This window comes from Nelumbo lutea, chromosome 2 (assembly GCF_056320005.1).
Source record: "Nelumbo lutea isolate HS-2025 chromosome 2, American lotus-T2T, whole genome shotgun sequence".
Lineage (NCBI taxonomy): Eukaryota > Viridiplantae > Streptophyta > Magnoliopsida > Proteales > Nelumbonaceae > Nelumbo > Nelumbo lutea.
This window is the reverse complement of record NC_142685.1, coordinates 53,603,778-53,628,236: the sequence shown is the minus strand read 5'-3', so window position 1 is coordinate 53,628,236 and position 24,459 is coordinate 53,603,778. Positions and strand designations below refer to the sequence as shown.

At 38.8% G+C, this 24,459-nt stretch overlaps 1 protein-coding gene across 1 annotated transcript; it reads left to right on the top strand.

The window, feature by feature from the left end:
- The first annotated feature begins 12,202 nt into the window (after nt 1–12,202).
- LOC148870743 (protein GRAVITROPIC IN THE LIGHT 1-like) lies at nt 12,203–22,857 on the top strand. The gene is made up of 4 exons (XM_088970251.1): nt 12,203–12,365; nt 18,736–18,867; nt 20,614–21,275; nt 21,751–22,857. The coding sequence occupies exons 1-4, from the start codon at nt 12,307–12,309 to the stop codon at nt 22,503–22,505; spliced, it is 1,608 nt and encodes a 535-aa protein (XP_088826377.1). The 5' UTR covers nt 12,203–12,306; the 3' UTR covers nt 22,506–22,857.
- Nucleotides 22,858–24,459: the final 1,602 nt, after the last annotated feature.

The window sequence follows — 24,459 nt, the reverse complement described above, 5'->3', positions numbered from 1 at the left end:
AGATCGTCAAAACGCGGAGAGGCAATGTAGTCTTCAACTGCCTTCTTCTTGGCGTCTTCAATGCCTTGGGAAAAAATCTGTGTTCTCTCCCTGATGTCCTCTTGAAGATATTCGACTTGATGCTGCAAATCCAACTTCAAGTCCGCCATATGCTTGACAACTACCCCCATGGCCTCGGCGTCACGCTGAGACCTCGCCTGCCTGGCCATCGCGACGCGAGCAGCCTATTCAGCAGCGTAAGCAGCCGCCTCAATAGCTCGGTTATTTGCCTCTGCAGCACGGAAAGCTTCTTTAGCAGCATGAGCGGCAGCCTCAGCAGCTCGCGCCTGTCGCGAGCTCCTCTCCACTTGGGCCGCTAAGGCATGAATTGAAGAATTCACCTACCAAAAGAAACAAGTGAGCAAATCACAGCAGAAGCAACAGAATAAAAAAGGAAGACGGAATCTAATTTACCACCATGGCTTGTTTTACGGTGCAGCAAGCGACCTGATTCAAGGGAAGATCGGTCCACGTCGCGACCTCCTCAGGGAAAGTAGCATCCCTACTCTTCTAAAGAGCGTAGTTCGGCGTAAACACGCTCCTAAACTCCCCTTGAGCTCCCGAGCCTGAGGACCCAGCCCGCGTATGAGCAGACCCGGAGTGAGCAGGAGCACTTGAGTATGCAGGAGTGCCCGTATGAGTGGTCTCAGCGTAAGGCGCCCCGGCAGTTTCGTGCATCGGTGTAGTCACTTCGGGCTCCCTGGGCAGATCCTCCGGCGTATGGTCTGGAACTTGGGGCTCCTCATCCAGGTGCAGCTCGGTACGAATTCGCTTGACGACCCGCTTCCTCCTCTTCATACCTTGGAACAAACGCCCCCCACGTTGAGAGGCAGAGTTCATCATAGGTTCAACCGTGCAAATGAAGCGTTTTGTTCAGGTAGTGTTACCTAAAACCGGTCTTTATCAACCAACCGGTCTCTACCATCGACGACAACGATGAAGATGATCCCGAGCAAGAGATATCGGCCGAAGATAAGGGGGACGACAACCAGTCTCCGCCGTTAACAACAATTGCCCACTCGTATTCTTACCATGGAAGACGACTAGGAGCTCAACTTCATGCACCTAGGCACCTTCTACCTGTCACGCCTTCTTGTAGACTCTCAACTCATTCTTCTTCCCAAATGATTTTATGAATATCACTGTCACAGCCGCTCTTCGTCTAGACCCTTTCTTTCGACAGCCAGGAAACCCCCCTAATGTTTCTTTCAAATTTTCTCTTGGTCGGTCTCCAGGAGAAGAAGAAAGCAGCGGTGGAACTAAAGCGTGATTTCGATATAGTGAAAATCAGAGAGAGGTAGACTGGACATGCATTCTCTCTTTTTTTCCTTTTTTACATTTTATTTTGAAAATTTAAAGAATTATAAAGGGTAAAATAATCTTTTTGGTCTTGGTATTAACGATTGTTAAGGGACGCTAACGGTAAAGAAAGTATTAGTCAATTGCATTAGTTAATTTTAAAAAATGATACACTTAATCAATTAACTAAACAACTGTTGCTAATTATATATATATATATATATATATATATATATATATTGTATGTCAATGAGCCTCCGATGACACGCTCTCGGGCCAATGCTAATCGACAAATCAACCATGCCGAAACGTATTCGGTTTCATTTGTTGCTAGTATTTGGATCCAATGCAAACAAACAACTGTTCAAAATCTTGGAGAATTTGAGAGAGGCCCATTCTCCCTTTCTAGCAATCTCTAAGTAGACCTACCGAGAAGACATTACTATCTGTCTATACATGAGTTTTGTGCGGTTCTCAGACATGGTTGGCCTACTTTATTCCAGGGCGCAGAGGAACGGGCACAAAGATAAATCCCAGTTCGGAAGACGGCTGGATGAGACGATTGATGTCGTCAGTGTTGTGGGCCAAATGGCCAACTTGATATATCACATCTAATCTATTCCTTAGAAAAGCAACCGAAGGTGTTGTGAATTGTGATGATGATAGTCATCACTCCAGACTCACCACTCACCGGTCACGTCTATCCTCCACGGAGCCACATGGAGAAAAAACAAAAATAAATTGTTTAGAGACTTAGAGCTGTGAATGGGTCGGGTCTATTCTATAAAACTTAACTGATTATCAGTTATGCTAATTATTTAATTAAGGTATCCAGTTTATTTATTCTTTTTCTTTTGTTATAAGGACAAGTTTTACAAAGAGTAGGGTCCATTTCCTTTACGGGAATAGGGGTGAAATTGAAATCCCATTCCCCCATTTGAGGGAATGGCTATTCACTTTCCCTTTGGCCCTTCCCTTAAGAATAAGAATCTATTTCAGCTGATTCTAAATTCAATTTGATTCTCTTTTGAACCAAACAGGTGGGAGGAATAAACCATTTTGATGGATTTTGATTCCAATTCTGAATCAAACCAAACAGACCCTAAGATATATAATTTTATCAACATATAAACACTTTACTATTCACTGCCGTTTTTATTAAGGTTATATTATAAAAAATAAGAAGCTCCAAATTGTTATATCACAAATGTCATATATAATCATTATTCCTATCGATAATCGTTCAGTTAGCTTTAGGTCTATTTTATAGAATCGATTAATAATCGTTGCAAAATTTATTCAATCACCATCTTACAACCTAGAGTTGACTTAGTGACAGCTATATGAAATTATGAATTTATAGAGATGCATTTTTTTATATAAAAGCTCAGTTTGAAAAGAGTATAAATACAATTTTGTGGAGTTCAAAATATTGTATTTTATATTAATTTGTATGTATTTATACTGTATATATTTTATTAATTTGTATGTAGAGTGCAATTTTTTTCCTGTAATGTAGATATGTTTTTTAATTTGATTAAAAAATAATCTTATTTTTAAATTAGCAAAAGAAGTATATTTTTATTAGCAGATTGACTAATTAGCCAAACATGCCAAAACCTCCTATAAACTCTCTTAAAGCTAATGTTTGCCTTAGGTTTTATGTAGATCACAAAAGTTAAATCTAAATATCATATGTCAATATATAATTATCATAGCACGCATTTTTACACTAATAGAAATCACAGCAATGAAAACTATATGCATTTGTATTGCCCGATTTTCTTAAAATCACAGCACTGAAAACAATTTTAAAAATGAGTGGATCACGATATTTTGGCTAGAGATAATGTTTCTCAGGTTAAATTCGCATCAAACATTAAAAGCCATAAACACAGCTGGGAGGACACCTATGCATATTAAATGCATGATACCAGGAAACTAATAATAATGAATCAACTGGTATCCTGAAAGTGGTTACCAATCAGGTGGCATTGCTCTAAACTCATGGGGGGTTTGATTGATTTCCCGACGTGGGCTGTTTAATAAAAAAATATTAAATAATATTATTCCACGTCATCATGCATGCAAAGTGAGAGATTGGATAGAAAATTTTTTGTCCCCTCCAATTCTATTCAAACACATCATCATTTTCAAATTAACTTGAAATTGACGGACTTTGGTTCTAATGGCAGATGGACGTTAAAATTTTATCAAAAACAATTAAACTGAGCCTACCTCTCATTTCCATTGCTCTCTTCCCCTCCCTCCCAACCGCCCCATCACCCTCACCGACTTTGAAACCCATTCACCGATGCTGCAACTGAGCCGCTTCCTGCAGTGAAAGATATCACCACTGCCATCCTTGCTGTTGATAACTTGATACCCTCGGCTGAGGTATGTTTCACATAATTATGACTCAGATCAGCCTATTCTTCAGAACAACCTGTCACTCATGGCTTCTTCCTTAGTGAGTGGCTGAATTCAAAATACACAGGGACATGTGATGAATAGGCACGGTGTTAACATGTTATGTTAATAGTTAAAAAACATATAAATTGTATACTTGCTAGCAGTTGATTTGATCAGATTCATTCTAACTCTGATACAACATTGTGTTCATTTTCATTGCTGGAATACTCCCTTACTACTCCCCAATAAATTAAATACAGGCAAGTCGGTGATAGAAATAACACGAAACTTAGCTAATTATATATGTTTTTTTTTTCAATAATCAACGAAATCGTTCAGGTCAAAACTGTTGTTTAGGGATGTGATCCGATCCGACCTGGTTGTCCCCGTTAATACTTGGTTTTTATTCTGGGTTTAAGTATTGGAGATTGAAACAAACACCCTTCCATCTGACACCATAGAAGTTGTCCAAGTTACAGGCTTCAGATGATTACTGATCACGATTTCCACGGTTGGCATAGTGAAGTTTTTGACATTTGAATCATGCATCTAATTTATCATTTGTTTATTGAAAGAAATGGTAAATTGTTAACTACACCGCATTAACAAGTCTACAGTCACCAAATAAATGTAGTAGAAGTGTTTATTGTTATTGTCGTTATTTGGTCAATGACATAATCCTTCATTACCACTCTAGTTTTGTATTTCCTTGATAAGGATTATTATTGAGAATCAATAACAATATAACTCAGCCTGGTTAATCCATTAAATGGAACTCATCCATGGCATGTTTAATCATCCAAAAGTCACAGAAATGCAAGATCACAGTTATATTTCAAACAGAACCAGGCGTTGCCGTCAAGAGCCAGTTTATGTTTGCTATTGCTGACCCATATTTATAGTGGAAGATTCCTAAAAAGATAATTTGTTTGGAGAAAGTTCTTAGAAAAAATGGAGGACCCAGATCAGATTTCAGCTTTAATAGGCATTGCTGTCAACCAAAATTGAAGTGGTTGGCAAAGTCATCTTCCACTATGGGAAGCAGCTCAGTTGCAAAGTCGAGAGTATCAACGGCAAGGATGGAAGCGGCTTAGTTGCAGTGTCGTCTCCGACAACGGTGAATGGATTCCATGCTATGAGGTAAGTGAGGGTGAAGGGGCGGTGGGGAGGGAGGGGAAGAGATCAGCGGAAAGGAGAGGTGGGCTCAGTTTAATTGTTTTTGATAAAATTTTGACGTCCATCTACCGTTAGAACCAAAAGTCCACCCGTTTCAAATTAATTTGGAAAAAGGTGACATGTTCGAATAGAATTGGGCAGGACAAAAGAAATCGGATTCAGTAAATGCAAAGCCCGTCCAAACAACCCTCGTACCCTTGCATTGGAAACATCTCCCCATGAAATAAAGTATAGAAGTACAGAGATATTCACGTTGAAAGCTATTCGGAACATGTCATGAATCTTGGATTTTCTCTTCACAGAACGTCTCGCACCCACGCCACAGCATTGGCAGCCCTAGACCTGTTCATGGGCCGGGTGGCCCGATGGGCTGGCCCGGCCCCAGAATGGGCTTGAATACGCATATGGGCCCGTGGGCTTAACCTCGGGCCAAAAAGCCTCCTGGCCCGTAATAAATTCGAGTCGGGCTCGGGATTTGCCAAAATAGCCCGGCCCAACCCAACCTATAACTAAACCTAAAAATCCTAGTCGAAGACCCCCTCTTTTTTTCACCTCTTTGCCTCTTTCCTTTTTCTAGCCGAACCATTCTTCTCCAATCTCCACATCCTCCACAGTTCTCATCCTCACACTCTCAGGCAGCCACACAACTGGCGAGGCGGCGAATGTTCACCAGCGCAACAACTTCGGCAATGAGTCCTCACTCCTCTCCTTCTCTCTCTCTCTCTCTCTCTCTCTCTCTCTCTCTCTCTCTCTCTCTCTCTCTCTCTCATCTATCTATCTATCTATCTATCTATCTATCTATCTCTTTCTTTCTCTCGTTGACTCTCTCGTTCCTCTTCTCAAATCTCAGACACCGGCGACAGCGAGGCGACGAATATAGGCACCGGTTTCGGCGGTGAGTTCTCACTCTCTCTCTCTCTCTCTCAGATGCGAACTGATCACTGTTAAAACTAAAATCATAGGTCGCAGCTCACAGCTCACAGACCACAGTCACCACGAACTCAGTTCCGACGAAAACAATCACCGGCGAACACAATCGGGCTTTAGGCTCGGGCTTGGGCTCGAGCCCAAGTTATAAGCTCGTTGGTCGGGCCAGGCTCGGACTCAGGCCTAACAAATTTTCATTAATGAAGAGTAAAAGCCCGACCCGAGCCCGACCCATGAACATGTATAGGCAGCCCCTAATACAGTCAAATTGTAGTTTATATGGACTTTGCCAATGCATGGATGGGAGTTCATATTGGCACCTAGAGAGCGCGCCCAAGACGAGCCCCACAGTACATCTCAACTATGTAATGAGTCCCAATGCATACTGAGATGTACATGTGGAATGCCTTTGGCATAAGCTCTGTGGGGCGCCAATGTTAACTCCATGGATGGATGGATGATAAATTGTACCAATTGTGTACCCCTGCCAGCCATTGTCCTTAACATTAACTTTGGATTAGTTTGATGATGGCTGAATTGGCTGAATTGAATGGCATCGCATTCTCTTTGGAATAAGTTATTAAGCTATATGAGCTATTTTGTGGGTGAATAGCATATTGGGCCGACTATTATACCTCTACATATTTTATCATACACAACTATTTACGAGATAAAATGTTAGTCAGTTCTAGGGCTGTTTATAAGAAGGCTCAATCCGACCAAACTGACCAACTCGGACCGACCCAACCTAAGTCGGCCGGGTTTTCATCAGTACGAGTCGATTTTGGGTTGTGCAAATTTTTAAACTAATGATTCGGGTCGGTTTCAGTTTTTACATAAGAAAATCGAAACTGACCCGAACCGAACTGACTTAGTTCCTAGTTCAAACATGAAGTTCCAAAGCCCACTAGCCACCTAGTTTTTGAATGGTTGCAAGAAACTTTGGATTAGTGAATAGTGATTAATGAACAACTTTTGTGATTAACTTTTCGATTAAATTTTATCATAAGAAATGGTTGAAACGATGTTCAATTTATGACTGTTTTTAAAATTAGCAAGATTTTATCACAATGATGAACTTAAAACTGAAACCGACCCAAACCGACCTAACTTGACTCAAACCGACCAGGTCGATTTTACTTAACACTGAATTAGTTTTTGTTTCTATATCAGATAACCCGACCAGATCGAATCAATTGGAAAAACTGCAGTAAATCAATCCAACCTGACCCGTAAACATCCCTAATGAGTTCAACCACTTCAGTTGACTATAAAAAACACTACTAAGCAGCTATCATGGCAATAAAGGAGGTGAGAGTGTGACTGGGGTGCAACTTGGGTGGGCTCAACTTAGGATTTTTTTTTCTAAAAAATTATGGCTCTTCCAAAAGCCCTATTTCTTCAAATCAAGTATTCGGTTTTCACCCCCAAGGGGTGGAGGCCAAATTCTGAAATCTACATTAGATATGGTGTTATTTTTTAAATTGAAAAATTGATTTCATTCACCATCTGTTCCAAACTTCCATCATCACTCTCTGTCACTGACCTTTTGGTGATGTAACATGTTGGACCCACTTGATAGAATTGATTCACATTGATTAATGCAACTAGACGAGCTTTTCAACTTGACGAGACACACGAGCCTGCGTAATAAAGTTTCAACTTGATTAGCTTAGCTTGCTAACTGAGTCCAGTTCGAGTTTAATAAAGTTCAATTTGACGAGACACAGGAGCCTAATGAAGTTTTCATATATACATACATATACATATATATAATATATTTATTTTTATATATAATAATAACTAATTATTATAATTATTATTTTTTAAATATCAAATAAAAGATAAATTATATATATATATATATATAATTTTTTATTTTTATAAAATATTTGACTCACAACCGAATTTAAGGTCAAGTCTCTAGCTCAAAGCTCGAGCTTTTGACTTGAATCCACCCATAAATACACCTAATAATTTCATTCATTTATGACGATCATTAAAATTAAGTAGTAAAATTAGAATTCTTATCAGCGCCTACAGCCCAGCTGTATGGGAAATATCTACCCATGACAAATACAGAACATGCTTACAATGCATGCTGAGATGTGCATGTAGGGCCTGTGGAGTGCCAATATGATCATGTGAAATCACTTGATGGGGGCTCCAAGGTTTTGGCAATTCCACCCCAAAAATCGCAAAAACTGCAATCCAGATTTCATACCTACAAAAATTGCACAAAGTGATCATGGGCAGGGTTATTGTGAGTAAGAGATCTGAATTGCAAAAAATTGCTATACATCTGTAAAGACACCCTTAAGATTAATCAATCAATTGAAATTAGACTTTGATACTCTTGATGGTTCTACCTAACAAAGTGCCTTATCTCAGAGTCCAATCCCTTGGGTAAGCAAGTATTTCTCATGTAAGGGAGCCTTGAAGATATACTTTACAATCAAGTTCTATCATGAATCATCTAACATCAAACTAAAGTGATCATCTTCCATTCATGTGAAAGACCTTTGTCCAAACGATATGGCCTCTGATCTCTCTAATATATATTGAACTTTGTCCAAACGATATGCACCGATATATGTTGAACCTTGTCCATATACTCCATAATTAGGATATGCGAATCACCCCATTAGGTATAGAGGTCATGTCTGTCATAGACAAATCAAATGAAAAGAGGGGAAAAAAATATGCATATGTACAAGAGGTTAAAAGGAGTGTTATGTAGGGCGGTAAATGGGTCAGGTCTGGGACAGGCCCAATCCCAACCTAGCTGACATAGACCTCAGGGGGTCAGTAAGGTAAAAGACCCAAAACCGACCCTATCAGTAATTTGGCTTTTGAGGTCTACATGATGAAACCCAATTTTAATTCTTAATCCCTTATTTTTTTGCCTTTCTTCTCAAATTCAAATATCTTCTATATTTTCAATGAAATGACAATTTGAGATATTTTGTACGAAATTATTATAAATAAAGCATGAAAAAAACACATAAAATGTTGGAACAGTGACGGAGCCAGGAATTTTCTCTTTGTCCCGATTTATATGTGCAACTGTATCCAATACATGCTAGGTGTGAATATGCACCCCAAAACACACTTGTTGGGTATCGTGTTTTTTCGGCTGTTTATTTGGATAGTTCATCATCTGCACTTACTTATAAAAACAGGGTAAATTCAAAAAATATAAATCCGTATTTAAATTATAACCCTTACCATAGATGCAAAGTCCAACTTTATCCGTGATCATCCCTAGAGAGAGAGATAGCTTAATTGTTTTCATTTATATAAGTTTGGAGGTGGGGAAGGACCCCACCTTATTACATGGCTTCACCCTTGGTGGAAAAAATTTTGAGGGCAAAGGACCCCTAATGTAACTCCGCACCTGTTTGATTATATATGTAATTGCTATTTGATTATAATCAGGACTGAAATGCATATCCGAACCCTCTATAATATGGTAATGTTGGTTCGGATTTTTGGGTCGACCCGGACCATTTGCAGGTCCATTGTTACGTCTTATCCCACTGTGATTCCAAGGCCCGCTACCATTCGTCTTTTTGTAATCGGACCCTTTTGAACCCATGTGATTCTAAAGATAAAAGTGTGTTGCAGTGATCAGTCACATCTCTAATTCACCTGTTGCATTTAAAAAATTAAATTAACAGATGGAATGATTTGGGAGGCAGTCTGGAGTCTGTACCCTTTCTTTTTCTTTTTATATTTATTTACTCTTTTACTAATTCTGTCAAAGAATCATTAAAAATTAATGCATGCATTTAAGTAGAGCGGTCAATGGACCAGTTTTCAATTGGTTGAATGGATTGGATATACCAACAAGATATATTAAATTGGACTAATCTAGACTTAATGTTTCAAGGTGTTTATTGGATTAGACCTGGTTCATTGGTAATGAATTTATAGTAGATAGGGTTGGATTGAGCTAATATCTGATCCATTAATAGAAGATAAAAATATAAGTGTCAATGGTCTAGGTTTGGATTTGAACCAATCTAAATTAAAATAAATTTGAACAGATTAATAATCTAGACATTGAATTGGATCAACCCAAAATCGTTCAAAATATTCATTGGATTGAATTGGACCTACTCTATGTATTATGGACTCACATTAGGCTATATTGGATTCGACTAAATCCAATCTAATTGACACCCCTATTTGTAGGACTTATGAAAAAAAAAAAACAAGTATGCATAATTAATTAGTCACAAAATTGAGGGGTCACTAGGGCACATCACACATGGGACACAGCCCTTTTTGTTTTCTTGAACCAAACATATTATTTTATTCCATTAAGCATTGATACAATAAAGTTCTACAAACATTAGTGTCTTCTTGTGCTCCATGTTTATATACATATTATTTCCACATGCCATTTTGTCTATTATATAGCAAAATGGTTGGTCCATGACCACCTGGTGGATGGCCCTTTTGGTTGCATGGGTGCTTCTGTAACCCCTTCTTTTAATAATTTTTTATTTACTTCCAAAATTTATTCACACTACCTGTCCTAAATTAATATGCTGCATCTAAAAATACTATCAGTTTAAGTTCTTTTCACGGAGCCTTGGATGCTTCCCTACTGATACAATCGATGCATCTTTTTGAAAAAGTACCTCATTAAAACTAATGCATTAGATGTTTCTAACTTTGTCTTTAAAAATTACTTATGGACTAACCAGCAAAAGAAGTTTTATTTGCTACAATGAATCTATATTCAATATCTAGGCTCCATTTGTTTGCTCCCTCTATATAGATTTATTCCAAACTTCCAGTAGTATATAATTGCACAAAAATATTGCAAATTCTGGTTCACTTTTGTTTCGACTTTTATTTCACTTTGCTTCATTTCCAGTGCAAATCATATTTTTTTGGAACCGCCATTGGTCTGAACAGTCAGACCATTCAGCCTGGAAACTGTTCAGACAATTGGTTCCATTTCACCAATAAACCATTCCTTTGCCAAAAATTATTGGTTTAGTCAATGATCCACTGAACCGAGCAGTCGAATCGGTGACTTGTTAGACCTGAATAATGGTTATTGACCATTTTTTACTTTATTTATTTAGGTTGTGTTGAGCTGCAATAAAAATAAATTTGCATTGATGCAAAACAATGGCAGTGCAAATGATTTGAGTGTAAATTACATGGCTTTCAAAACTGGACTGTTGATTTGTTCTATGACCCGTTGATTGGGGTGGTCAAACCGTTGACTCAAACAATAGTTTTTGGCCATTTTTTTAAGTAAGAACGAACCATCTGTTCGAACTGGATGGTCGGAAGGTTTTACTCGAGAACCAGTCCCTATAAAAGTTCCTTGTCTGGTCTAATTTTAAAAACCTTGGTAAATTCTGACCTATTTTCATTTCAAATTTTAGTTTATTTTGTTTGATTGCAATACAAATGAAGTAAATTAAGACATAAAAGGGAATAAAATAAAACCCAAAACAAAATTAAATGAGAATTTGCATGCTTTTCATTTGCACTTCCCATGCATTTGTACTAGTGCAAATAAAATTGCACTACAAACCAGAATTTGCTTTGAACTCATTTGCATTTCCAATCCCATAGTTTTGCATTAGTGCAAATGGAACTGCAATGCTAACAATGGAAAATTCAAAAATATAACTTTTTGCACACCAATCGTTGATTATTGGCGCACCATTAGTTGTGGGACCTTTTGGTTTTTGAGAGAGAGAGAGGATTTTCATTAACAATTTTAATCACATGATCTCAATAATCAAGTAAAGTTTTTTTTTCTTTTTTTTAATAAATATATAATTTAGGTTAAATTAGGGTTGACAAATTTACATGTAGTGTGTCGTGGTGATGGGGTATTCGTGTTAGGGTTGACCTCAACCTGATCCAACTAGACGCAATGGTGGCAATCAAGGTGTCCCTAAATGGAAACGCTTACTTAAGTGATCGGCGCCATAAATAGAAAAATGCAAATAGAAGAGCTGAAGAGCCTACCTCTTGGCTGAACTCTTCGGGTTATATCTAATTATCTATACCTGTGCGACTTGTGAGTGTTTCCTCAAATTGACCAGTAAGATCATCCCACGTAGACAACCGTACGTGAACAATAAAGCAGAGTCCTCTATCAAGATTTTAGAGGCTCCAAGCGGTTTTCCGCTTTTTTGAACTAGAGACTAGAGAAATTGCTCCATCAGCTCTAGCTAATCACATGCGTTGCACGTGAGGCTGCTGACATGCCGCAACCCCATTTGCGAGAACACAGTGGTTCCTGTTACTGGGGTCATAGAGGAGCATTCAGACTCCGTCTTTAAATACTACCAAGAAGGCATCATGACTCATGAGTGCAAGCAAGATATCGTGGTTTTCTGGTGCAACTTTATTACAAAATTATTCTGGTTTTAGATCTGTGGCGGATCGCACCACCTCCTGAAATCCGTGAAGATGTTTCCTCGAATGTGCGTTAATCTGGATATGCATATACTGCAGCCAACCAAATCTACGTAAGTCTTATTTTTCAGAAATTTCATACTACTTTGTAATCCGTTCTCCCTTATTGTTTATTAACTACAAGCAGATAAGATACTAGATAGAGCTGCTGCTCATCAAGAACTAAAGCTCGAATGATCTGAGCCCAAACCCAATCTGTATCTCTTCAGGCGATCGCGAATCCATCCTAGCCCTTGAAAAGTAATTACCTTGAAGCTGAAACTAGCTAGGATGGGGATGGGCTCAAGGTTAGCTTAGATATTACATTATCCGTGTATTCTCTTCATTAATCATCTGGGTTGCTCTGCGCTCGACACAAACTTTTCTCTTTGTTGTGATTTTAAGAAAAAATTACGCCGGACAAAATGGTCGGGAATTTGAAAGCGCTGTTTTCTTAAAACAAAAGCACAGAGAAACCTTTCAGCCGTATATATAGTGTTTATATCTTTTCCAAAATGAGAAAACAGAATTCAGAAATCCATTAATTCTTGCATTTCTAGATCAAAAACATGATTTCTTGGTGGTTTGAAGCCATGCTCCATCATCCATGAAACCAGAGACACGTGTTGAGTGAGTGAGAGAGGGACTCGGCGGATGGAGTTCCAAGTTGAGTTGAGTTATCTTGGCTTCAAAGCATTATTGCGTTAAATAAATTCATTGTAGGGGTTGCAGCCTTGCAGGAGATCGATCAAGGATATATACATAAAATAAGGAGGTGGGGGGTTCCCACTTGCTTTACCTCAAACGAGATTAAGAGCTGCATGCCATGCTCTGCTGCAGTGGACATGCAAAGCAAGGGCACGTACGACTGGTGAATGACCAGACTTTATAAAGCTCAGATGTACAAGATGCTAAACAGGGCAGACCCTGATGTTTTAGCGCCTTGTTCTTTTGTGATTGGGTCGTGTGATCACGGGCACTGATGTTAGCATTTGCTCCTTTCTTGCCTTACATATGATTTTGTTGTCTCTTGCATTTGACTGTTGTTGCAGTGTTACTAGCGAATATCTTGCAAGTATGTTTGGCTGGGAATCTCTTTTATTATTATTATTATTATTATTATTATTATTATTATTATTTATTTACATTAATTTATACGTATCATAAGGAGACTAAGGGGTATGGGGGGTATGTGGACAGTGCAAGTCCATGTATAGTCCACTGACATTGACCTTACCACGGAGAGCCTGCATTTACGCGGCTTTGATTAAGGCTCCATTTTTGGGAGCCCGGATTTTCTGCACTCGTCCTTGTGTAAGAGGGGATCCTCTTCCATTCAACTTTTAACACATCGGCCACACGTAATACCCACGTCTCACATGTGCGAAATCATCAAAAGATCGGTCATTCCTTCTGTTATGCCTCTTTCTCATTTTTCAAATGTAAAAAATAAAAAAGAAAAAAAGGAAAGAAAGAAAGAAAGCAGGTTTGAATTCCCAATATGAGTCTGATGATGAAGAGAAAATTGAGAAAAGTAAAACCATTGAAGAAAAAAAAAACCCTACCTCTTTCATCAGTAGACCTCACTTAGCCAATGTATATCTCATGCTCTTTCGTCACTCATTGATACAGTGGAGTCAGCAAGAAACAGTAGATACCACATATCTATGGCTGGACCAAGATTTCCGTTTTTTCACTGATTGTAACATCACCAATCAGGAAAAGAATCACCTATAATTCCTATTTTGTCAAGAAGATTACAAGGTTGTAGAGAGATTCATTAAATCACCTTTTGAAGCACTTAGCTTGCTTGATCTTCTCGTCTTATGCTACAACTTGAAAAAATAATTAGGGTTTTCTCTTTAATATTTTTTGTTGTTTGTTTTATCCTCTTTGTCAAAATGATCAGTCATATCTACTTTTAAATTTCTTTTTTGTTTTTATATTTGTATTAAATAAATAAAAATATAATGGGAGGGGCAATCAGCCGTTTAATGACTTCACCCATATGAGACGTGACTGTTGTAGATAAATGACGTATAAAACAATAAATAGAAAAACACCCCATCTCACACCAAGAGGAGCGCAGGAGATCCCGCCTCCATTTTTGGTGGGACACGGAGTGACCATCTTAGGGGTGTTTGTTAGTCATTCAATTTGATAGTGGAATGCATACAGATAGGGTTGCCAATGGGTAGGATCAGGTCTGGGTGGAGACATGGTAGCACCATAACCGACCCGGAAAGAAATGTCAAGATCCCATAACAGAACCAGCCCCTATAGGATTTGTAATTATAGATTTAGAACCAAATTCATTGGTTTTCAGTTCATTGGGTCAAATTTAATGGACCCAATTATAATAAATCTACTGAAAATATTATATATATATATATATATATATATATATATATATATATATATATATATATATATATATATATATCAAGAAAATGAATTGGAACCAATGCATTGATTTAAATTTTGGAACCAAAACTGAAACAATCGATTCGGTTTCATTTGATCTATTGGGTCAAGCCCGACTCATTGATAGCCTTAGATGCAGAAAGTACATTCTTTTTAAGTCGTTGTGCTTTTTAGATGGTGATGATGCGCATTTTAGCAGTTCCCGGCTAGCAGGTGACTCGGATGCCTGGCTAAATAATCCCTACTTGGAATGTGGCTTGGACGCCTATCTGAATGGTTCTTATCTGGAAGGTGGCTTAGATGCCTACCTAAATGGTGACAAACTGGAGATGTGCTCTGATGCTTAACTGAATAGTGATGAGCTGGAGAGATGGCTCTGATGCCTAGCAGAGTAGTGACGAGCTGGAGAGGTGGTTCTGATGTCTATCTGAATGGGGATGAGATGGAGAGGTGGCTCCGATGCCTAACTGAATGGTGACGAAATGGAGAGGTGGCTCTAATGCCTAGCTGAATGGTGACAAGCTGGAGAGGTGGCTCTGATGTCTAGATGAGGGGTGACGATCTAGAGAGGTGGCTCTAATGCGACCCGCAAGGAAACAATGTCAGAATGCCTGGGCAGTTTTACTCAGGGTGGGCACTCTGATGCTTAAGTTAGTGAATCAAAGATTTTAAGATAGTCAAATGTGAGAGAGCTGGAGAGCTACGAGAACTAAAACTTGTGCATCTATCTAGGTCTCAGGGGATGATGCCCTTATGTAGTTGGGCTACTGTGGGTCTCGTAAAATGCTCTCAAAATCCTCGGCCCACGACATAGGGATCTATTCCACTTTGGAATGAGGATAACGTGCCAGTTAATAAGGCTTACCGTTTCCCTCTGATTCAGGTGGGATAAGGATAAATCCTACGAGTACGCGGCATAATCTCGAAAGGTTAGGAGACAACTGGAAAGCTTCTAGAGAGGTGGGCACTCTGATGCTTAAGTTAGTGAATCAAAGATTTTAAGATAGTCAAATGTGAGAGAGCTGGAGAGCTACGAGAACTAAAAGTTGTGCATCTATCTAGGTCTCAGGGGCTGATGCCCTTATGTAGTTGGGCTACTGTGGGTCTCGTAAAATGCTCTCAAAATCCTTGGCCCACGACATAGGGATCTATTCCACTTTGGAATGAGGATAACGTGCCAGTTAATAAGGCTTACCGTTTCCCTCTGATTCAGGTGGGATAAGGATAAATCCTACGAGTACGCGGCATAATCTCGAAAGGTTAGGAGACAACTGGAAAGCTTCTAGAGAGGTAGGTTGCCAGGTTGGCGGTAGAAGTAGGTCGCTAGGTCGGCGGTAGAGGCAAATCACCAGGTCGGCGGCAGAGGTAGGTCGCTAGCTAGGACCCCATTTTGGCTAAGGCAAGTTGTCGCCTAGGTGATATTGGGATGTAGTCCAACTGTTCTAATATGCTATGTGTCATGATGTCAATGGAGGGTTAAATCTGCCCTCATTAGATGGGTTACTAATAAAACATTGATTCAATATATTTTAATGAAAATATTTATATTTAAATCTCAATTCTTTTAGACTATACTATATGTACAACTACAATACATAGGAATGAGAAGTATAATCTCGATCCTCTGATCACAAATTAATTCTTGCACTTTTTTCTGTCATTAGATGTTCCGGATGTGTAGTTGTGGCGTACGTCTTGTGATATATGTGATCAGTAGATCCGGACTCATTAGTATAGCAGCTTTCTAGCTAAAAGCCACGTTCAGTTGGTGACATTTTAAATGAGCTTTAACGTTGTTTTGGAGAAAAATGGGGAGAGACCAAATTGATCGACTGGGCTTTTGACATTACTGTTAGCGATGTTTAGTGAAAAATGTTGGTCATTTATATGCTGTTAAAGCTTCTTTTATTAGCTAGCTAGCAAAAGCTCAGACAAACCTTAAGTGGGTGTTGGTAGGGATCTACTACCAATAAAACACTTTCATTACTGTACCAATTTGCCATTGCAGCCCTACCTTAGGAACATCTAAGGGTCTGTTTGAATTGGCCAATAAAGCATATGCTTATATTCTCATGATAAGCATCTGAGGGTCTGCTTGGTTTATAGTCAGAATCAGAATTGGAATCAGCTTGAATGTCTTTTCATTCCCAAAGGAAGGGGAATAGGGGAAGGAATGACCATTCTTTCAAAAGGGAGAATGCCATTCCACCAGGATGGGAATAGGATTTCGGATCTCATGAGAAGCATCTGAGGGTCTATTCAAATTCTGATTCTAGACCATTATTCCTGCAAATGGACCCTGAGTGTTGTTTTGAATCTCAACACCAATCTCTACGTGGGCACGTGTGTGTCTAACATGCCTCCACCTTAACCTTGTACGGTGATGACTATTTAGAGAGATGCATAAGTATATATACACATGTATTTTTTTACTGTTTTTTATTACATATTACACATTAAAAGCATTAATGGCTGGGGGCAAGTAGGTTGTACATGAGGCCCAATGGCCTTGCCATATAAAGCCTACCTTTACGTGCATTTCATCCTTTGTCTCCATAACCATGCCTAATTGACCATCTCAATTATCGGGCCACCAAAGGTTTAAAGGAATGATATAATACTCCCGATATGGGACAAGGTTTACGTGCATTTCATGTGTATTGATACAATATACCTCTATATCAGATTGTATTGTGTTATATTTGTGGATATGGTATGATACACAACAATGTGGAAGCATATCAGTGTCTTGTTTGACAAAATTGTATATTTATCACTTTTAAACTTTAGAAAAATTTGAAAATTATAAATATAATTTTTTATCCACCTAAAATGATGTTTTATTTTACAATTATATGTTAAAAAATGAAAATATATTTATTATTTGAAAGAATAAAGTTATTATTTATATAAATATATTAAATAAATATTTTTATAAAATTTCATAAGTATGTATACGTTTTAGGTTCCTGGTATTGTTGATTGTTATATCTCTCTTATATAGCCTGTTAAAAAGTACATTTTTCATGTATTTATATCTTATTTATGTAATTTTTATATATTTTCTAGTCTATCCAAACATTTTGATATTTGTCGTTACTCGCTAGTATCCATACATTTTGGGTGTGTGTGAATATTTATTTTTACTAAAGAGACATTATTATATGTAACACATTAATGTAAGGGGATTGCATTATGGGAACAAAGTAGGGGGCACATGAGGTCCCTCACCTTGCCATGATATTGCAGTTAGTCAATTATGATCCTGCACCTCTATATTCGACTAAGGTGAATTGACCCTATCAACTATTGCTTCGTATTGGGGTAGCAATTGCACAAGATTTAGTCCAAATTGATCCGATCCAATATGAGTCCATTACCGATGGATCAGGTTCAATCCAATATGATAAATATTTTGGACTAGTTCAATTTAATGTCTTGATTGTCTAATTTGTTCAAATTAGTTTTATTTTAGATCAGTTCCAACCCAAATCTGATCTATTGGCACATGTATTCTTATCTTCTATCAAGGAATTGGATATTGGTTCAATCCAATATAAATCCATTATGGATAGACTAGGTCCAATCCAATCCACTAAATATTTTGGACCATTAAATCTAGGATTGATCTCCATCCTATATGTCCAAATTAATTTTTATTTGGATGGGGTCCAACCCAAAACCGGACCATTGACACCCTAGCTTCATCAGTTAAAGAGTCATTGGTTCAGGTTTCATACATATTATTTCAATATATTAAATTCATGATATACAATAAGAAAGTCACCTTTAATTCATTTTATTAATAATATATAATATTTTAATATTTTTTAATGTAATTTATCAATATATTTAATGCTCTGAATTCGAAGATAAACAAATAAAACCCGGATCTAATTCGATGTGATCCGTTTGCAGCTAGTCAAGATAATATTTCACATTTACACCACAAAAGCTACACTTATATCATTATCTTTATTTTTTAGAGCATTAAAATTGGTATAATTTCTCTGGTTTCAGGCAGAAGAAGACCGAAAGAAAGAACACCGAAAAGAAAACAAAAGATGAACAGATTCTGCAGTCCATTGCGTTGAGCAGGAAGTCGATGGAATGCCAAACAAGATTGCCATTAAGATCCGATGACAAGTTGAGGTCAACTCTACTCTTTCTCTATCACATTCTAGAATTTCGAATAATAGCATTTTAATTTTAAATTGAGATGATGTGGTTTGAATAATATCATTTTAATACCTATCGTAAAAGGTGGTGTTTGATAACACTTTTTAGAATTCTGAAATCCGAAAATGTTCATTTTCAGACATTAGAGGTGTTTGGAAGTATATCTGAATTTGGGTTTGAAAATTATTTTCAGATTTGAAATAATAAGACATGGGTCAGGCACTGAATGCGTTTAGATGCATTTCAAATCTGGCCGAAAGTCCAAAATACCCTTGAAAATGTTGATTGCACTTCTACTTCTCACCGTTCATCTTTTCCACTTCACATAGAGGCGGTGAGTTCCAGCCTTCTCTCTCTCTCTCTCTCTCTCTCTCTCTCTCTCTCTCTCTCCTTTTTTCTTCTTGTTTTTCTCTCGCCACTGCAACCGAATAGTCGAATTTAGGGGTAAAATAGTAAAATTAGTGAATTTCAGATGTTGAAAGTTTGATCCAACAAAAACAGCATTCTTTATTTAGGGCCTCTAAAAAGTCAAAAAAAAAAAAACTTGTCTCTTTTCAGATTTCAAACACTTTTAATATATTTTTAACTTTTCATATTTAAGAGTTCAGATTTATGAAACGCCACCTAAGTATCTTGATCTATCGTGGTCTATCAAACTATTAAATGAAAGATTTCAAGGTGGTGTTTGACAAGTCTTTTTGAACAGTCTTTTAGGGTTCCATAAGCTTGGAAAATCGAAAATTATTATTTTTTTCTTTTTTGGTAATGAAAAGCTGATAAGACTAGCATGCGTTTGTGCAAAAAGACCCAAAAAAACTAAGGCTGTGTTTGGCACGTCTTTTCGTGCAATCTTTCAGCTATTTACAAGTTAAAAGGATCGATTTTTTGTCTATTTTCATTTGGCACGCGGAAGATTTAACTGCCAAAAGACGGAACGCTTCAAACACACGAAAAGCCCATTTTGGACTGATTTTAGGAAGGTCCAAATGAAACTTCTAGCGTCTTTCGAGTTTTAATCTCGCATAGAAAGATGCACATCTACCAAACGTGCTTTGGGCTGCTCAGATCTTAATACAAAAGCTTAATGCGTCTTTTGACTGTAAGGATTAAGCGGGCCCTAAAATTGCTAAATTTTGAAAAATTCAATACATCTTTTGGCCATCCATGATGCTGGAAAATTTTTCTAAAAAGATTTACCAAATAGAACCAAGTATAGAGGATTTTCATCCATTTTAGTTTTTCCATGAACTTTTTGGGGCAATTCCATACCTGTTCTAGCTGCCCGTCTTTCATTGCCAAACATGAAAATGCCAAATTTTAGTCCTCTAAATACTGGAAAACCCGAAAGATCGTATAAAAAGCCTTTCCAAACACCCCGTAATTAATTGATCCCACCATAGAGATTACTTATACCAAAATCCGCATGATTAAAGGAATTTTAACCATATGATCTTGGAAAAATATTCAATACATTGTAATCAGTTTTAATCAATACGTGATTGCCACAAACTCTAACCAAGAAATCGTCAATTTTCGCTTCAAGCAATATCAACATCTAAAGGAAATCATCAGAAACCTGGGCCCCACAGTACAGTATTCCACATTGACGGTGGTGATTGTACCCATGCACCCAGACTAGAATTTTTACGTAGCAGAGTAGCAGACCACAGACGGATGTGTTTGTGTATGTGTGATTTTTCAAATGATTTCATTCTTCAGGACTGAAGGTATTAAAGCGAAGAAAAAGTCAGAGCCGGCGGCCAAAGCCTCTAACTTTTCTGATCTGATTCACCGAGCCGCATCTTCTTGCTTTCATCGTCCACCCAACAGAGGGCGCAAAGCAGGAGCAGGGTTGGAAGATAGGATTGTATACAAGGAAGGTGAAGTTGAAACAGGTGGCGAAGCGTATACAGATGAAGATGAATCAGAAGCGGGGCTTAGGGTTTGGGAAGAGAATACTGAGTTGTTGGTGAGCTTGGAGAGGATGAAGGAAATGGATGTGTTGATGGGAGAGGTATTCGAAACGGTGGCCGCTTTGAGGAACGCGTACAAAAGCTTAGAAGAGGCTCAGTGTCCGTGGGATCCCAAGAAGTTGAAGATGGCAGACGTGGTGGTGGTGGCGGAGCTGAGGAGACTCATTAGGTTGAAAGAGGAGTTTCAGAAGAGGTTAAGTAGAGCTGGAAAAGGAGGATTGCTTGGCCAAGTTTCCCTGCAGGAGGCTATAGCGCCATACGAGTCTGCAATGTGGGAACTTAAGAAACAGGTGGAGACCAGAGAGAGAGAGGTGGGTAACTTGAAGGAGAAGCGGCGCAACGGTGGAAAGAAAGGGAGGTTTCACTCGTTGCAGTCTAAGAGGAAAGTCAGTTGCATTCATAGTCAAGGTACCATTCTCTTTTTTCTAATATTACAACAATGAGGATGTGTTTGGGAGTGTTTTTTTTCCCTCTAAAAGGGCTTATGAATTGAAAAGGCAACATTTTGATCTAGGCTTTTGAAAAAAGCGCTTTTATTAGTGTTTGGCTGACCACCACATTGGAGCACTCACAAGCCTAAATACATTTGAGTGCGTTATAATTGTAAGCTGCACTCGGATCTGGAATTTGGGCTTTTTCTGGCCTGTTTTACTCGTCAGAACAGTGTTGGATTAAGCACTTTGATCTCAACATAATTTCATCCTGTAAGCTTTTGCTTTTGAGCTTTGGGATTGTGAAAAAACAAAATTGAACCAAAAGTAAAACACAATTTACTTTTTGTGCTTTTGGACTTTGAATGCACAAATCTTCAAACCTTGTCCAAACGCAACCTTAGTTCATACTTGACTGACAACGCATTTCTCTCGAACCAAACGACCTGCAGTTGGGGTGGCGCCTAGTGTGGAACTGTTCGAAGCAACAATGAGGCAGGTGAAAGACAATTATCAGTCATTCACGGCGCTCCTCCTCTCCCTCATGCAGTCCGCTCACTGGGACATTGCGGCAGCCGTCCGATCCATCGAACAGGCCACCAGCCCAAACACCACTAGCATCGTCAAAGCTCATCACGCCAGCTACGCACTGGAGTCCTATGTGTGCCGGAAAATGTTTTACGGTTTCGACCACGAGACGTTCTACATGGACAACAACGTCCCTTCATTTCTCCACCCCGACCAGTTCCGCCGAGACTGTTTGGCTCAGTTCCGAGATATGAAGGCCACGGACCCGGTTGAGCTCCTGAGCATATTTCCCACTTGTGGCTTTGGCAAATTTTGCTCTATGAAGTTCCTCTCTCTCGTTCACCCCAAGATGGAGGAGTCTCTGTTCGGACATTTTGAGCAGCGTCGAGTGATTTCGACGGGCAATCACCCGAGGAGTGAGTTTTACGAAGAGTTCTTGGCAATGGCGAAGGCGGTTTGGTTGCTTCACTTGCTGGCCTTCGCTCTCGAGCCGGCTCCATGCCATTTCCAGGCAACCAGAGGAGCTAAATTTCATCCTCTGTACATGGAGAGTGTCATCGAGTTTTCCGGCCAGCGGGTGCCGCGTGATTGGATCGTAGGATTTCCGGTTACTCCTGGGTTCAAGCTTGGAGACGGTTCGATCATAAAGGCTGAGGTGTATCTTGTCCCCAGAACGTGATATCCAGAGACTAGAGTCTAGACAGCTCGGAATTTGGAATTGGTCCGATGGTTCAGTGTTGCATAGGTAACCGGCTCAGGTTTTTGACTCGGCTCGACAAGGTGGAAAGTAGAGTCAACTAGGGAGTCAGTGAGTTGACTCAGGAAGTGAGAAGTCATGTTACAAATTATTATAGATTATGTTATACTTTTTCCTACTGTAGCAGAACTCTAGGTAGTAGGAGTTTCTATAAATTATGCTTAGAGGGAAATGGTATCTCTGGTAGGTAATAATTGCATCAATGATTTTATCAACTGAGGCTGATCTAAGGGCCCTATCTAATAATATTGGTTAAATGATCAGTAGTGACTAATGTTCTCAGACTCGTTTGTAAAATGATATGATCACTAACTAGTTTTATCACTTGACTAGTTCAAATTAAAACACACACATATATATATATAATTCCAATTAAATTATCTTTTGGAAGCTATTCTATATCAAAATAAAATTAAAATAAAAAATATTGTGGATTATAGTAGGTATTGGCACCTGTATTCAAAGTGGGTTTGATCAAGTAAACATTGTAAAGAATCTTACCTCCTAAAAATTAAGGGTGAGCATGAATTGGTTAACTTTAGTTTGGAGGTAAAACCTGAAATCCTAAAAATTAGGGGTGAGCATGAATTGGTTAAGTTTAGTTTGAAGGTAAAATCTGAAATTTAACCTTTCAAGGTTCTAGGGTCTATTTGTAGAACTTTTTCATCATTCAAGAAATGGAATATGTTCTTTAAAAATATTTTAAATTTTGTAAATATTATGGTTCACATTACTTATTATATACATTGAAATATTAAATTAAGTGATTTGATGCTACCAAATTTGGGGTTGAGGGTAGTTGAGTAATTTTCGAGGTCCAAAGGCTGATGGTCCCACTTGCTAAGAATGAAAAGACGTCAGAGGTCCGGGAGTGTTTCTAGGGGTAAGGACTCCAATGGTCAAGTTAGTTGAGGGATCAAAGAGAGTAGAGATCACCACAAGAGTATAAGTGATAGCCCAAGTATACATGCCTACCCTTAGTTGTAATGTCCCTTTTATGGTAAGAGCCACCTGGAGGGGGAGCAATACATAATGTGTAACTGTCCCATGCATCATGGTCACGTAGGGGGATCTGGAGAGGGATCGGTCGGCCATGACCTCGTATCATTGGCCTAGGAGTAAATGTGCCTAGGACGTGCACCCGCATTAAAAGCTCTTCAAATCGCTAAAGGCAGAAATTACTCAAATACCCTTAAGAAACATGTTAGGATCCGATGAACTGACCAAATATACTCATATCAATTACCCCCTCCCTACCCTTGAGGCTGAGGCCATGGGCACCAAGTGTTTCATGTTGAGGCCTCGGCCTGGGCCGATGAGGGTAATGGATAGTCTTGTGAAGCTTTATTATTCATGGACCGCGATCAAAATTGATCGATGTGATCATGACTGAATCACCGTGTCTCGTACGGATGTTCCTTGGTTGATCTTAACCTCCGTATTCAGGACGGACATTGGATTTATTGATCGAAAAATCGTATCCGGGACAGACCTAGCTTCTACTGCTCAGAGAACGTTTGGAGTGGAGTGAGATAGCGCTAGTTCAGTAACTCTTTTGTTAGTCTGGATTACGCGAAAAGTTGTCCAAAGTCCAGAACGCTTGCGGAATTTTATGACATGACAGTGGTGAAACCTATACGGCTATACCCAAGGGCCAAGAGTTCTGGGAGGGGCAGAACTGCAGAAGAGGCAGGGGAAGGTCTGTGCGTGTTGGCTGATTCTTCCGCATGTTTCCTCGCTGTGTTTAGTTGCTTGCACAGTGAGTTAGAGCTTATAAGGGTTTTGTGTGGTTTCTTGCTCTACTTTGGTCAAAGGTTTGGTGTTTTGGGTTTATTTGTTACCTAAAGGGCCTGGGCCCATTTCTTGGAGGTTTGAC